The sequence below is a fragment of the Gymnodraco acuticeps genome, unplaced genomic scaffold, assembly GCF_902827175.1.
Source record: "Gymnodraco acuticeps unplaced genomic scaffold, fGymAcu1.1, whole genome shotgun sequence".
Lineage (NCBI taxonomy): Eukaryota > Metazoa > Chordata > Actinopteri > Perciformes > Bathydraconidae > Gymnodraco > Gymnodraco acuticeps.
The window spans coordinates 1734979-1749490 of record NW_022990135.1 but is presented as its reverse complement, the minus strand read 5'-3'; the positions used below and the strand labels follow the sequence as shown (position 1 = coordinate 1749490).

At 41.7% G+C, this 14512-nt stretch overlaps 3 protein-coding genes across 8 annotated transcripts; 1 reads left to right on the top strand and 2 right to left on the bottom strand.

Moving 5' to 3' along the window:
• Positions 1–414: 414 nt before the first annotated feature.
• On the bottom strand, positions 415–3464 carry LOC117546627 (keratin, type I cytoskeletal 18-like). Its single transcript, XM_034216931.1, has 8 exons — positions 3050–3464; positions 2851–2933; positions 2610–2766; positions 2367–2528; positions 2152–2277; positions 1533–1762; positions 1218–1252; positions 415–763 (listed from the first exon to the last, which is right to left on the bottom strand). Exons 1-8 carry the CDS (start codon positions 3416–3418, stop codon positions 459–461), a joined length of 1467 nt encoding a protein of 488 aa, XP_034072822.1. The 5' UTR covers positions 3419–3464; the 3' UTR covers positions 415–458.
• On the top strand, positions 662–7111 carry LOC117546629 (intermediate filament protein ON3-like). Of its 5 annotated transcripts, none has more exons than XM_034216937.1 (11): positions 662–789; positions 1200–1290; positions 3782–3941; positions 4880–5088; positions 5220–5280; positions 5409–5504; positions 5589–5753; positions 5863–5988; positions 6063–6283; positions 6375–6403; positions 6578–7111. In XM_034216937.1, the coding sequence occupies exons 2-11, from the start codon at positions 1277–1279 to the stop codon at positions 6745–6747; spliced, it is 1251 nt and encodes a 416-aa protein (XP_034072828.1). In that variant the 5' UTR covers positions 662–789; positions 1200–1276; the 3' UTR covers positions 6748–7111. The 5 variants fall into 5 exon arrangements, with proteins under 5 accessions (XP_034072828.1, XP_034072825.1, XP_034072824.1 ...); XM_034216934.1 differs by having other exon boundaries at positions 687–937; XM_034216933.1 differs by having other exon boundaries at positions 687–937; positions 3779–3941.
• Positions 7112–10437: 3326 nt separating this feature from the next.
• LOC117546638 (G-protein coupled bile acid receptor 1-like) lies at positions 10438–12958 on the bottom strand. 2 transcript variants are annotated; one of them, XM_034216950.1, is made up of 2 exons: positions 12801–12958; positions 10438–11973 (listed from the first exon to the last, which is right to left on the bottom strand). In XM_034216950.1, exon 2 carries the CDS (start codon positions 11935–11937, stop codon positions 10915–10917), a length of 1023 nt encoding a protein of 340 aa, XP_034072841.1. In that variant the 5' UTR covers positions 11938–11973; positions 12801–12958; the 3' UTR covers positions 10438–10914. The 2 variants fall into 2 exon arrangements, with proteins under 2 accessions (XP_034072841.1, XP_034072840.1); XM_034216949.1 differs by having other exon boundaries at positions 12817–12958.
• Positions 12959–14512: the final 1554 nt, after the last annotated feature.

Here is a 14512-nt window from a genome sequence, read left to right as displayed (position 1 = left end):
GTCTGTCTAAATCATAATTTATACAAAAGTATTCCTGCTTGAGAAACATTGCAAGTATTTTGTATACATGTTGGTTTCAAGGTCTTTATAAAGTGGTTTTCAAATATATACAATATATTCCTTAGATTTCTAGTTTGAATGTTTACTGTAGTGTTTTTGACAAGATCATGATATTTCTTGAGAATTTAAAAACGAAATAATGCCTAAATGGTGCCAATGAAATATATTCCATTGTGCAGTGACATTTCTGCACTCTTTCAAGTCATCATTTGTTCAACCCAAACTAGACTTGTCTAAATCATGTTTTATGCAAAAGTCGCCCTGCTTGAGAAACAATGCTGCTCAATGTATCAAAGGAGAGGAAATAAAACAAGGCTGGGCGTTTTATTTTCAAATCATTTATTGAGTGACAAACTTTAAGTAGCTTCACAGGTTTATAGTAGGTTATATATTATAACTCAGGCTTTGGTCTTTTCACCCTCACCCTCTTTTTCTTCCTTGGGCTTCTCATCTTTATTCTCGTCAGAGGAGGATGAGGAAGAGGAGGAGGAAGAGGAGGTTTTTTTCTTTTGGCTTGGAGCAACAGGAGCGGCTTCATTGTTAACGACGTTCTTCTTGATGAGATCTCCCGCCAACGCATCGAGGGGGTCAACTGCTGCGGGGGGAGTGGACTTGTTAGCGGAGGAGCTTTTCTTGCTCTTGGGGGTGTCTTTTTTCCCCACTTCCTGCTGCTGGGCCACCTTCTCTTCAGGCTTTTGCTTCTCTGGAAATGAAAAATACATCAGTCAGGTGATCCTTCACCAAAAACACGGGACAGAGAAATTCAAATTGGATTCGATTTAGTTGTGTAGTGTTCAAATCTTGCATGCAGGTACAGGATGCAGTTAGTGACTCAGCTTTAAAGGAAACATGCCTATTTGCTTTCTGCTGCAGAGAGGTGAGAATCTGGAAGTGTTACCTTCCTCCTCATATTTCTTTTATCAGGAACACAAATAAGCATGTTTGTCAAAACTACTCCTTCAAGAAGTGACGTGAGGGTTAGATCTCAAGTTGAACGCTTTAACTGAATACAAAGTGTGTAAACAATATGGCCTTATTGTCCACAGATACAGTGAAGAATGTCATCAACAATATTGTTTAGACCATATCAAATTTACACACTGGCGCTGGAGTTTTTGTGATTTGATTTTTTTCTCCAGGCTCGATCCAGAACTTACCGCTTTGCAGCGCATCTTCTAAAGCAAACTCCAAGCTGTCGAGGAAGAGGAGGATAAGTATGCCAACGTGCAGGTACACCATGCTTTTGTGTATGCTATCAAGTTAAAACTTTCAGATGTATTTATTAGTTTTATTTCTAAGAAAATAGAGGTAGCAGCCAGTTAGCTTAGTAACAAAATATAACCCGGTAAAACCTTTAAAAAATGATTGTCTACATTAAGTAGAACATAACATGCTCTGAAGAGGTGATGATCATTTTATTTGAGCCCGTCTAACTTTGTGACATCACACGATCATCAGGAAGAGTTTCTCACCTTCCAGGGTCGGCTGTAACGCCATGAATCAGCCTCTGGTAGTTATCCATCTCCGCCTCCAGCTTCATCTTCACACACAGCAGGTCCTCGTTGTTCCTCACGATGCGCTCCACCTCGGCCCTCACCTCCTTCAGATCGGCCTCCAGATCCAGGATGGCCTTGTTGAGAGGGGCCAGATGCTGGCCGTTCTCCAATTTGGTGAGGGTAACAGCCTCCTCCAGATGACGGATCTGAAACAAAGTGACATGATTTTGATCCCCGTTTTGGGCCTCAAATCCTAAACTGAAAATCCAAGTGTCGAATCCTAAATAGAATAGTTCACTGGGATCTTCTTTTGTTTGTTTAGTTATGTAAGAGCAGATCCCTGTGTCAGAGGGACAGTGTTTGTCAGGTTTAAGGTTACAGGATTTACAGTATAATGACAGGTCAGTGAGGAATGCTTGTGAAAAGGATATAGGTACACTAGAAACCCCTAGTTACCATTCCTGTTGTGGCAAAGGGAAGATTTTCTAAATGTTTTTGAAGTATTGCTTTAAATGGTTTGAGGAATTTGGCATCATCTGTTTGACTGATCCCTTGCTAAAGCTGCAGAGTGATCGTGAGTCTTGTGTGTGGTTACCTTGCTGTGTCCTCTCTGGAGCTCGATCTCTAGAGACTGTTTCTGTTTGAGCAGTTCTCTGAGCTCGGACTTCCCAGAGTTCAGGTCCTCGTTGTTTTGTGCCTCCACCACCTTGATGGTCTCAAACTGGAGGAAGGAAAATGAGACAGTAATGATGAGATCAACAGAGGATTAGAGAAAGATACATTAAAGAGGTTATATGGCAGGTTACGTACCTTGTTTTGGTACCAGTCATCCGTTTCCTTCAGGTTCTTCTCGGCTAGTTTATCATACTGGATGCGGATGTTGTTAACCATCTCAGCCAGGTTGGAGTCTTGGGACTCGATTTCCACTGTCACCTCGGAGTCCTTGATCTTCTCACGCAGGGCACACACATCCTACAAGAGCCACAGCCACAAGTTACTCAGTTTTCCATAATGAAATGTTGTTATTTGATCTTGAAGTGTGTGTTTCCTCACCTCTTTGTGTTCCTTCTCGAGGCGGTCGAGCTCTTCCTTCATCAGGTCGATCTCTTTCTGGGTATGGATGCGGTTCAGCCCGGTGTCCTCGATGTTCTTCTTCAGATCCTCCAGGTCTTTCTCCAGTTCCCTCTCTCCATTCTTCTCATCCTCCAGCCTGCACACAGGGAGAGGAAGTTCACACCGACACACTGACCAATCAGGATTATTGGATATCAAATAAATCTAGCACTAAACTCACTTGTTCTTGAAGTCATCATTAGCCAGTTTGGTGTTGTTGATCTGGAGCAGCAGCTTGGTATTGTCGATGGCGATTTCCTTGATCTGTGGAGATAAATGCATGATATATAACAAGTAATATTGTTATAATGAAAAATACTTTATTTAATTTAATATTATTTTACAAAGAAATAAGATAAGGAATGCACCTGAAGACTAACCTGCTTCTTGAGGATGTCCAGTGGCTTCTGCACCTCATCCCAGTTGCGGCCCTCAGGTGCTTTCCTCTTGGCCAAAATCGCATCAATCTGCATCTCCATGTCGCGGTTCTCCTGCTCCAGCTGCCACACCCGGCCCAGGTAATCAGACAGACGGTCGTTCAGACCCCGCAGAGTCTGCTTGTCGTCCGCGGGGACAACAGGCACGGCCGGAGCGAGGGGAGCTGCAGGGGCAGCTGCAGGGGCCGGAGCCGAGTCTCTCTCCGTGTCGTTGCGCAGCACATTGCGCAACCCCTCCAGACTCGCCACAGACACCCTGGAGCCCCTTCCCCCGGCTCCACCGAACATACTGGCTGAGGTGTTTGAAGGCATGACTTCTGAGAGATAGATGACAGTGACGGAGCGTTTCAGGCTAAAGATTCAGATTTTGGATGTGATGGAGACAGGTGGGTTTTATACCTGCTTTTTACGCGTAAATCCGCCCCCAGCGATGACATTGGCTCCCGGTGCCAGCACCACTCCTGGATAAACTGGTTTACACTCCGTTTTTTATGTCGACTTTGTTATTTTTCTCACTAACTGTGCACTTGGCCTCTCTGGATTGGACGCAAGCAGTGTTTTTGGGAGGGGATGGGTGGTCCTTGTTCACCTTAAAAGCAGGTGATCCTGAGGACTGCAGGTATCCTCACAGCTCACCTGATCTTCCTCTGAGTGCCATCTCCCTCTTACCAGCAGCAATATGTCTAAGACGAGAGATTACAGCAGCCAGTCCTACACTCCCGGGAGCAAGCCGCCCAAAAGCACCGCGAGCAACAAGATCGACACGTCGGGCAAATCCAGAGAGAAGGATGACATGATGGGACTCAACGACAAGTTCGTCAATCTGATCGAAAAGGTATGTCAATTATAATTGTTTTATTATTATTTAATAATAAAACTAATAATAATAATGACTTTTATTATTTGTATTTATTTTACAGCTCAAATAATTATAGGCCTAGCTTTTGTATTTTACGCTTTAAAAGACATATGTTAACTGAATAAAAGGCTGAAAATACAACATTTGTTTAGTTTAAACTATATTTTAATAACGAAATGATACGATCATACATATATATACGTCATATAATCACGTCATATAATATACGTCAAATTAGTTTAATCTTATTAATCATGTTTTTTTTTAATGCAATAGGTTTGGGCTTTTTTTTTTTTCAAAGAGAAAGTACTTTTTTGCGTTTTGTATCCATCGTCTCTTTTAAACACAACACAACTTCGATATCATTCATACAAGCAAATCAATATACAGTACAAGTTAAAAAACAACAACTTTGTAGAGTATGTAATATTATCTAAGACCTGTTTCTCTGTCTGCTGCTATTATTTCTGTAACCTGAGGCCATGAAAAGTGCCTCCTTTTACAAGCTTCTCTGCATGTAAAGTTAGAGGTACATGTAGGACGCCCCCTTGTGGACAATTAGATAACGTTAAGACTGGTCTGTCAACATACTGTAACTTGGGTACACACATACACTTGACATTTAACGTTACGTTTCAATACATAATGACTATACATACGTGGCACATACCTGTTCCCCTTAACTTTATGTTGTGATGCTTCAGCTTGTCATTGATGTGCAAATACTGAATACATTTTAATACTTTTATATTAAATATAGATTTACAGTATATTACAATAGTGCAAAGTAGCTGTTGTCCAATTGTTCTGTTTTGTTTGCTTCTTTGATACAACATATTAAGTGTTTTCCTTATACATTGGACCGAAAAACAAGAGGCATACAATGACCCCTACCTGGTCTGTCTCTGTCTTAGAAAAAGAACTTGGAGGATCAGAACAAAAAGCTTAACACCAAACTGAAGATCCTCATGGAGAAGGAGGACTACGATGGAAAAATTAACTTAATCGTCAAGCAGTCGGAAAACGAGATGGAGCAGCAGATCGAGAACTTGCTCAACGACCAAGAAAAACTGAAGGCTGAGCTGCTCATGAACCAGGAAGATCTTGACGACACCAAGAAGAGGTCAGCGGGGTCAAACTAAATCTGAATATGTCCATTGGTCCTGAATTATGTCTATAAGTAAAACACAAGGACACATACAAGCTGTCCTGATTTGTGTATGAATCTTCATGCTATATTTCTATTTGTTTCAGTTATGAAGTTGAGTTTAGAAAAAAAGCTGATCTGGAGAACGAGTTTATCATCAAGAAAAAGGTACAGTGTGGAACCTTTTAGAAAGATTATAGTTAATACTCTGCTATATTCACAATTTCCCAAAGTTTGATTTACAGAGTTTCAGTCAACAAATGCCAATATTTAATCCAAATATATGTGTTTAACAGGAAGTAGATGAGAGCCACTTGGATGAAGTAGATCTGGCTTTGGAGCTGGAAGACCTGATGGGAAAACTGGACTTCCTCAGGATTGGCTATGATGAGGTAATACTATTTTCCTTTAATTGCACATAAAATAAGTGAGTTTTGAATAAATAACCTTGTTGTACCCATGTCTGCCTCCTGCAGGAGATCAAGGAGATGCAGTCGCAGGTCCAGAACGAGTCAGTGGTCTTACACGAAAACAACAAACGATCCCTGGATATGGACGAAATCATTAATGGTGTCAAGAATCAGTATGCAGATCTGGCCTCCCGCAGCAAGCACGAAGCAGAGCAGTGGAATCAGAAAAAGGTGAGGAAAAAGGAAGATGATAGCCAAAGACAAGGTACATAGCCAGTACGTAGTATTGTCACAACATTTGTACCTGGAATGGTTAAATGTACTTTCTTCCTCTCTTTAGATGGATGCACTGGTCCTAAATGTAGGAGAGCGTGAGCAGGAAGTGCGTTATTTAAGGAGGGATATCGCTGACCTGGTGCGCACCATCCAGAGGCTCAACGGCGAACTGGAGGCTCTCATAAGAAAGGTTGTGAAGCACTCTTGGAGGTTTTATCGCACATCTAGCTTCTGATTTTCTGTTTGACTGTGTTTCTATGTTAGGAAGAGTCCATGAAGAGCAACACCACTGAGTTGAAGCAAGATGGCAACGCAAACTTAAAGAAGGCTCGGGAGGACATCGCCAATCTGGAGGAGGCCTCTAGGCGGGTCAGACAGGACTTGGCGGGACAGATCCGAGAACACCAAGAGCTGATGAACCTCAAGCTGGCTCTGGACATCGAGATCGCCACCTATCGCAAGCTGCTGGAGGGCGAGGAGCAGAGGCACGTGAGATCATGTTTGTTATAAAATACACCACAATGCATTATTTATTGCACTAACATCTCTTTCTGTTTTTGCTCCATCTCTCTGCAGAATGAGTAACTTCATGCATCGCCCTGCAGGTGAGAATTATGTTGTTGCGTTTACACCACTGAAGCCTTGAAAATGTGCACCAAAAAAAAGTGGAGGTTGCCCAATGTATGCTCTGATTGGTTCAGATACTAAAATACAACCTCCCTTTTGCTCAGATTTCTAAAAAAAACAACCAACCAATCCAAGTCCTTACTTGCACGCAGACGTTCACCTGCCATCGAAGAAACACCTTCCAGAGAAACCACGAGCCCCAGAACCCTCCGAGGTCCCGAGAGAAACTGCTATCCCGGCCTCGAAGAAACGCCTGCTGATCCAGGTGGAGGTGCAGTTCGGAATAGTGGTGTCCGAAATCTCCCATTACTCTGAATATTGACCGGGACTGTCTGTCCATCACCTCTGTCCGCAAAATGTGAATCAAATAAATTAAAATCACTGTTAACTTCTCTTTAAATCCAATACTTTATCTTTACGCTCTGTGTGCAAAAGCTTCTTGGCAGGTTGATCGTTTTTTCCTAGAATCCGTGCTTGTTTGAGATGTTTTGTTTATGTCCATGTGGCAGTGTTTAAAAAAATGTTTTCTTATATGTGTTTTCCTTTGCAAAGGTTGTTTTTGTGTATTTGTCAGCTTTATTCAGTTGTTTCTCTCCTAACTTTGTGAGCAAAAATAAGATTGTAGCCTATATGTGATAACGAAACGCTGATACATTTAACACTCAAATAAAGAACAGGTGAATAAAGTAGTGTTTCTGTTCTTTTTGTCCACAATATTGGGAAGAATATTCATTAAGATGATCCGGAGTAGAACTGGATGCTTAAACATTTTTAAATGCTTTTTGAAAATCTGAAGGCATTACAGAGTTTACTTTTAGGCTGACTTGCACTATAATACAATTATTAAATAAAGTGCCATGAACAATACATCTGCTCTCTTTCCTTTCAAGTAACATGAATATATAGTCAGACATTTTTGGAAAATACATGTTGCCAAGAGTAAGATGAGAAGATTCATATCACACATGTAGCCTAAATATGTAGCTGGAGCCAAGAGCTTGTTAGCTTAGCTTAGTATACATATTGAAAATAGTTGAAATCCCTCTTTCCAGGTTAAGCTATAGCTAACGTGATTTTCACCCTCGGAAAAATGTTCTACCCTATCTGAATCCAGACATAGTTTGGGAACAGTGTGTTTGTTTGTCAGTTGCTTTCCACCTGATCCAGCCGGACAGTCTCATCCTGTTCTCCTCCGTCTTCCTGACACACGAGTAGGCTACAGCTACACAATATTCCGATGTGGAAAGCCTACTGGAACATAGTTTAAGCAAAGCAGGACATACACAATACATACAGTCTGTGTGCCCTGACCTCTTCATGATATCCCATCTCTCCTAATGTCCCGTAGCACTTCAGACTGTGTGCTTTATAATTTGATTAAAGTCTGCTTCAGCTCGTCTATTTCCACTCACATACTGTACCGTATGTACACATTTTAAACCAGACTTTAATTAGGGAAACAAAAAGCATGTATTGCATGTTTAATCAAGTCTCAAATAAAAATGTAATTTCCCTCGCATGGATTTTTACAACAAATACAGTTTCAGCTCATCAAACAGTATTTAAAAGCAGCTTTATTTAACCTTCCTGTAACAGTTTATCTAAATATAGCAGAAACTAATTTGCAACTGTAACATGCACACATGGTTTACGCCAGGGGTGGGGAACCTCCGGCCCCCGGGCCGTATACGGCCCGCGAGACCATTTGGTGTGGCCCTCGAGGTAATTTATAAACACACGCAAAAAAGAAAAAAATTTAAGAAATCTAGACCGCAAAATAATTAAACAAGTGAGTGTCTTATTTTTCCTGGCCAAGGTCAGGGTCCTTGAACACAACACAAGCCTAACGTGTCATCACGTGGTATATGTCTCGTCTGACAGGGGTGTAGTTCTGACGGGGAGCACCAGAACGCAGCTCCGCTCCGGCACTTCCAAAAATTGCAATACCCATAAGGAGCCGTACACATGCCGCAGTTTTTGCGTGGCTGTGTCTTTAGTTGTAAGCCCAGTGGCGATCTGTCATATCATACAGTCAATAACTTTGTTGTTATTAGCATCTGGTTAGCTAGCTATGCTAACGAATATAAGAAGCTTTTTCTCCAACCAGTGAGGTAAAGGCACATCTTTATATGATCATTATAGTTATAAAAAAACAAGAGAAAAAAGTAAACAGGTATAAAATACTATATGACAGTAAAAAAAAGTTGTTATTAATAAACAAGAATACAGTTTGAAAGGGATTGATTTGTAAAATATCCATAAAGAAAAAGAAATCTGCTTACAGTTGTGTTTCATATGGGTGTGTTGAGAGATGTATCCATAGATCTCCTAATGTTGCTCTCAAAGTGCACCAGATTGAGCATGCCCCCGGACCCCTAGAGGAGGTTAGGTCCCCCCCCCCCCCCACTTAAATCATGATCACATGGATTAGAAGCCAAAACACATTTGCATACATCTTGTGTCCATATCTTTCTGTTTGGGTGGTCATGCCACAACCGTGCACGTGCATGCATGAGTCATGGCAAGATATCTGGATTAAGAGGTTGCTTTTTCTTTGCACAGCATGAAAGAAAGGTGAAATGAGTGGGCTGTGATTTTAGTATTTTTAAGCAGAGGTCAATAATTTGTACGGCCCTCGGAGGATGTTGAAAACATTGAAATGGCCCTTGAGAGGAAAAAGGTTCCCCACCCCTGGTTTACGCCTTTCTTTGCTGCATGTTCTTGCAGAAAGTTCCTGTGATTGGATCAGGGCCGGCCCTAGACTTTTGGGGGCCCTAAGCGAGCTTTGGCTTGGGGGCCCCCCTCACTCTAGCGCGTTCTCACGCGTTCTTCGGAACCAACTTTTGTCTTATGATGTTAACATAAGCACACATATTGTATAAATAAGCATGTAAACCCCGTGGACCTAACCTCCCCTGGGGGGGGTCTGGGGGCATGCTCCCCCGGGAAGATTTGTTTTTAAATATTGAAGTTAAAAGCATCAATCTGGTGCACTTTGAGAGCAAAATTAAGAGATCTATGGATACATCTCTCAACAGCCATATGAAACAGAACTGTAAACAGATTTTTTTCTTTATGGATATTTTACAAATCACTTAAACTGTATTCTTGCTTTGTCATATAGTTTTTCATTTATTCTCTCTGGCTGTCCATCTCATAATGTTCACATAGAAACTAGCTGTCAATAGGAATATCATTCAGAAGAATTATAATTTCTTGCAAAAATCTGTCACAAAAAGAGGTTGCACATTTAAATTCAGGTGTTGTTATGGTAACGTCAGTGGCCAAACAGCCACATTTACTGCTGCAAATACGTTCAAACATGCTGTTGACACGTAAAGCAGTGGCAACTATGCCACCATTTCAGCTGACTTTTTCTCAGAAATACTGTCACATAACATCCATATATTTCAGTGCTAGGTTGATGCTTAGCTAAGCTAACTATGAAACACTTTAACTGACAGGACTCCGGATCAACTGTGTACTGTAAGGTAGCTTCTAGCTTCATGTCGAACAGTAAGTCAACAGAGCTTTCTTTGAAATCACCAGGTAACGCTAAAAAACATAACATTTAGATTGTATGACAAGTGTTTATTTAATATATCTGGCTAGCTTTAGCTTACCCCGCGATTCAAAGTAACATCAAAGTAGCTGTAATTTATGCTTTGCTTATATGTTCGCATAGCTTGGAAGTTTACTGACATTTACATACCTTGTTTACCTAGCTCAAGTGGTGGCTCTGGGGTTGTTGTGTGAACCACCACTTGAGAATTGTCGTATTCTTAAAGAAAAAATGTTCTTATGTCCATCTTCAAAAAGTCCGACTGACAGTTTAAACATTGTCACAGCTCACAGGATAGGTACCTGTCAGCCAATAAGACAGATGTTTATTTCCATTCAACTCTCTGGTTGGTCTGGTGTCTTGCCTCTGTTGCATTCACTGAACACGGGAAATTACAATCCTGCCGTCCGCTCTAGTGTCATGATGAGGTTCAGGTAAAGCACAGATAATGTATTATATTATTGACTCAATAATATAATACATGACTTTGAGAGTGGGCAATCTAGGCATATTAACACAATTAATTAAACATACCATTTTTATTTTTTTTGCTAGGCGGCTGCCTAGTGCCTAGTGGCTGCCTAGTGCCTAGTGGCTGCGGGGAAGCGGCCGCTTATGTCCCTTAATGGGTCGGGCCGGCTCTGGATGGGATGCATCCCTATCCCCTCTTCGTCTTGCATACCAGTAGATAAACACGAGTGGAATAAACATTGCTGGCAGGTGGTTGAAACTTGGAAAAAATCTAAATTGATAACAAGCACAGGCAGGACAAGGAGAAATAAGAATATAGTCTTATGTATGTATAGCATACCACCTGCTAAAAACCAGCACGTTAGCATTGTGAGCATAGCATGCCGACTGTGAAAACAAACCCTAGCAGCATAATTTCCAACAGATTCATCTTCATAAATATTCATCAGTTTCTTCTCAGACCGCCACTTCCTCGGACCCCTGCGTCCTCCACCTGTCTCTGAGTTTCTGGACAAGTTTATATGCAGGTTCTGTGTACTGCCTGTTGACTAGGCCGAGCACCAGCGGCACCACGGCCATGCTTCCAATCCCGGCGCACGACAGCACGATGTGAGTGGTGGAGCTCCTCTTGGTGTCGCTGATCAAGAACCCGATGCAGACGTGCATGTAGATGAGGTAGGGTACCCAGCATGCCAGAAAGGTCAGAGACACCGCCACCACGCAGCGAGTGTAACGCAGGCTAAGCCTCTGCTCTTGGTCCGAGGCCTGACTTCCCCTCTCTACTGAGCGATGGAGGCGACAGATGTCCTTCAGCTGGCCTCGGGTGATCCATAAAACACGGCCGGTCATGCCAGCGATGGTGAGAATAGCAGGTAAGACCAGTCCATACACCTCCAAGTAGATAAAAGCGTTGGGGAATACTCGCCTGTACGAGCAGCACGTTGGTCTGTTTATTGAACAGTTTGAAGGTAGAGTTGTATTTTGGCTACTTGCACAACAGCCGTTCCAATCAGGCCCTGTCCAGTTATTCCACCCAAAAGCAGGTAGAGATGCGTACAGAAGTGGAGGCGTCCAAACCACAAGCAACGCCAGAGGGAAGCTGCGGTGCATCCACAGGTTGTTGTAACGCAGGGGGTCGACGATGCAGATGTAGCGCTCATAGTGGACCATCACCAGATTCAAAAGGAACGCCAGGAAGAGGAAGTTTGGGAAAATGTGAGCCACCAGGCAGGAGCTGAAACTCAACTCTCGGTTCAGACCCATTAACGGTATGAAAGGCAGCGCCACCCCCGTGCACAGATCTGCCACCAGCAGGCTGAGGAAGAAGTAGTTGGGCGTGTTGTGGAGCTGACGGTTCCAGGCGATGCCCATGATGATGACGAGGTTGGCCAAAATGATGGAGGTGGACAGGGGTATGGTGATGGCGTAGATGAGGTGCTCTCCAGAGAGCAGAGCATGGGAGTCGTTGCAGTCCATCATGTGAGAAATCTGCAGACTGGTTCCAGTCCCATCAACCTTGCAGGGCGGAAATGCATTGGTAAATAAAGAGAGATATTCCTATACAGTTTAAAAGAAAACTTCTAAAATGCAAAAGAAAAAATGCATTTGTTTAATAATTACCTTCACTTTTGGTTCCTTAAAGTACTCCTTTATTAAGTTGAGATAAAATAGTGAGCTATGAGCTATGAGCTTCTTGTGTCAGAACATTTACCGTGCACTAGCCTATACACTTCCTTTCTATCATATCCTGTCAACTGAACACAATTAACCCTTTAGTGAACAAACAGCCGAGATAAGAGCACGTGTAAACGGACGTGAGGCCGCTTTCATTCAATAATTCATCAGCAGGGACTCTAAAGTTACACACGCTTTGTGTCTTTTATATTTTAAAACGTGATACATGAGAACACTTAACAAGTCAGTGAAACTAGTCAGTTTAAGTGAAAATCTCACTAGTTACATATTTTGATGGTACAAATAAATATTGCAAGATTATAGTTTCAAATGTCAGTACACAACAGGGAGTTTTATAGAACCAAGTCCTGTTACAGTTTCCACCTTTACAAGTCTTTAAAAGGTTTAAAAAAGAAACAGATAGATTTTTCAACATAACTGCTATTTACTATTTGGTTTAATTTATGTTCTGTTGGATCTTCTTGTGGGGATTTATCATTTAACTCATCTTATCTTGTTGTGAAATTAGACTTCCTTTAGAGAATGTGAAGCACCATTTTCTCACGAGATAAAATGTTGCTTCACCATACAAAGATCGCGTTTCAACATTTGTTATCACCAGTAACAAATAGCCAAATATGAACCATTTAAAACAAAAAGGAACAAACCTTGGAAGACTTTTACCTTTTAGGTCCAGTCATGTATCCTTGGAAAAATCCCTTGCATATCACATGTACAAGAAGGAGATGCATCACCACCACCATGGAGTCCAGGAGTGTCTTCTTTATCCTTTAAGATCCTTTCAGCTACAGCAGCCTGACCACACAGTCACAGAGAGACAGAGTGAGGAGCCAAAAGTGTCTCTCAGATACTTTAAAGGGGAAGTGCACACTGAAGGAGGAGAAGGAGGAGGCGTATATCTCGTTTCCTGCAGCTAGTCATGCTGAGGTTGGGATGGTCAGTGTCCACTAACCATTCAGCTACTGACTTTGTCTTGCAGCCTTTGTTCCCTGTGACAAACAGCCAAAAAGGGCTTTAGTTTTCGAGATACCGCTCCCGGAGTTAGGACAAAACACAACTTACTTTTTCCTCATCTCTAAGGCCTCCCATACATGAAATGGATTGTTGTATAAAAATATTTTACTGCAAAAGTGGTGAAATTGATATATAAAGTTATACACCCCAAACAAAAAATAAAGCCTGGCCGTCTGGGGGTTGAGGCATATAAACTCATGTAGATTCACAATGGAAGGTCTGATAGGTTTAAAACTTGGCATACCTGAGGTCAGGACATCCCTCTGCATTATAGAAAAGACTGAATGTCAATATCTTACTGTAAATTGGAGATACAGTCATTTGAACACATACCTATAATAGGCGGAAATGTAAATCTATGTAGAATGTTCTCTTTACTTTGTAGTGACTCTGACATGGATTGCCATAGCAACACATATGAGGGCTTGTTGGAAAGGTGTGGTTCTACTGAATTCAGCAATAATAATTGTGTAAAGGTAAAGGCTTACATACTCATGGAGTTATGTCACTAAACGTATAAGGTGTCCCAAATGGGGAAAATATGAAATAGTCCTAATTAAATCTATAGTACCACCAATTAGTTTTATTTTGACTTCACTTATCAGGGGTGGAAAATATTAACAAATTATCTTGAGTAGAAGTCCCTAAAAGGTATGACAACTTGAGAATTGTTAATAATAATAATAAATTAATAACCCATAATTGTTATTTTTTTAAGTAAAATATTGCAACTTCAACATTAGTGCAGAGAAAATGCAGTCCTAAAATGCAATAGAACTACTAACGAAGTAGTAGTTGGACATCAGCTCTTCGCGGGTGATGTTGGTGGTCAGAAACTGATCCACTAAGAACTGCAACACCTTGATTTTACTCTCAAGAGGACCATAAGGATACTCATCCACTTCCTAATAGGGCAGAACGTGATGGTACTCCCGGTCGCTCTCACAGTACGCGCGCAAAACCTCCGGCCACGTCATGCCTGCATATGAATGTCAGTCCCAGAGAGGTCTCTCTCAGGGGCGGATCTAGAAAAATATTCATGGGGTGGCAAGAGGGTGGCAGGAGATTTTGAGGGGTGGCAGAAGTATATGCTGATTTAATCGCAGTCATATCAATCAATGTTAACAATCAATGTTAGACCCCCACAAAGAGGTTAAGGATGGCAGCTTCCTCATACGTTGCACTCGGAGAGAAATAGTTGAGACAGAGACGATGAACTGTTAAGTCCTTAGGCATGGTTTATTTTACTCTGCACTGCAGGTGCATCCTTTCGCTCAACCGAGCTAACTCAGAATAACAACACCTATTGCCTCACAGTGGTACAATAATAACATGACATCCCTTT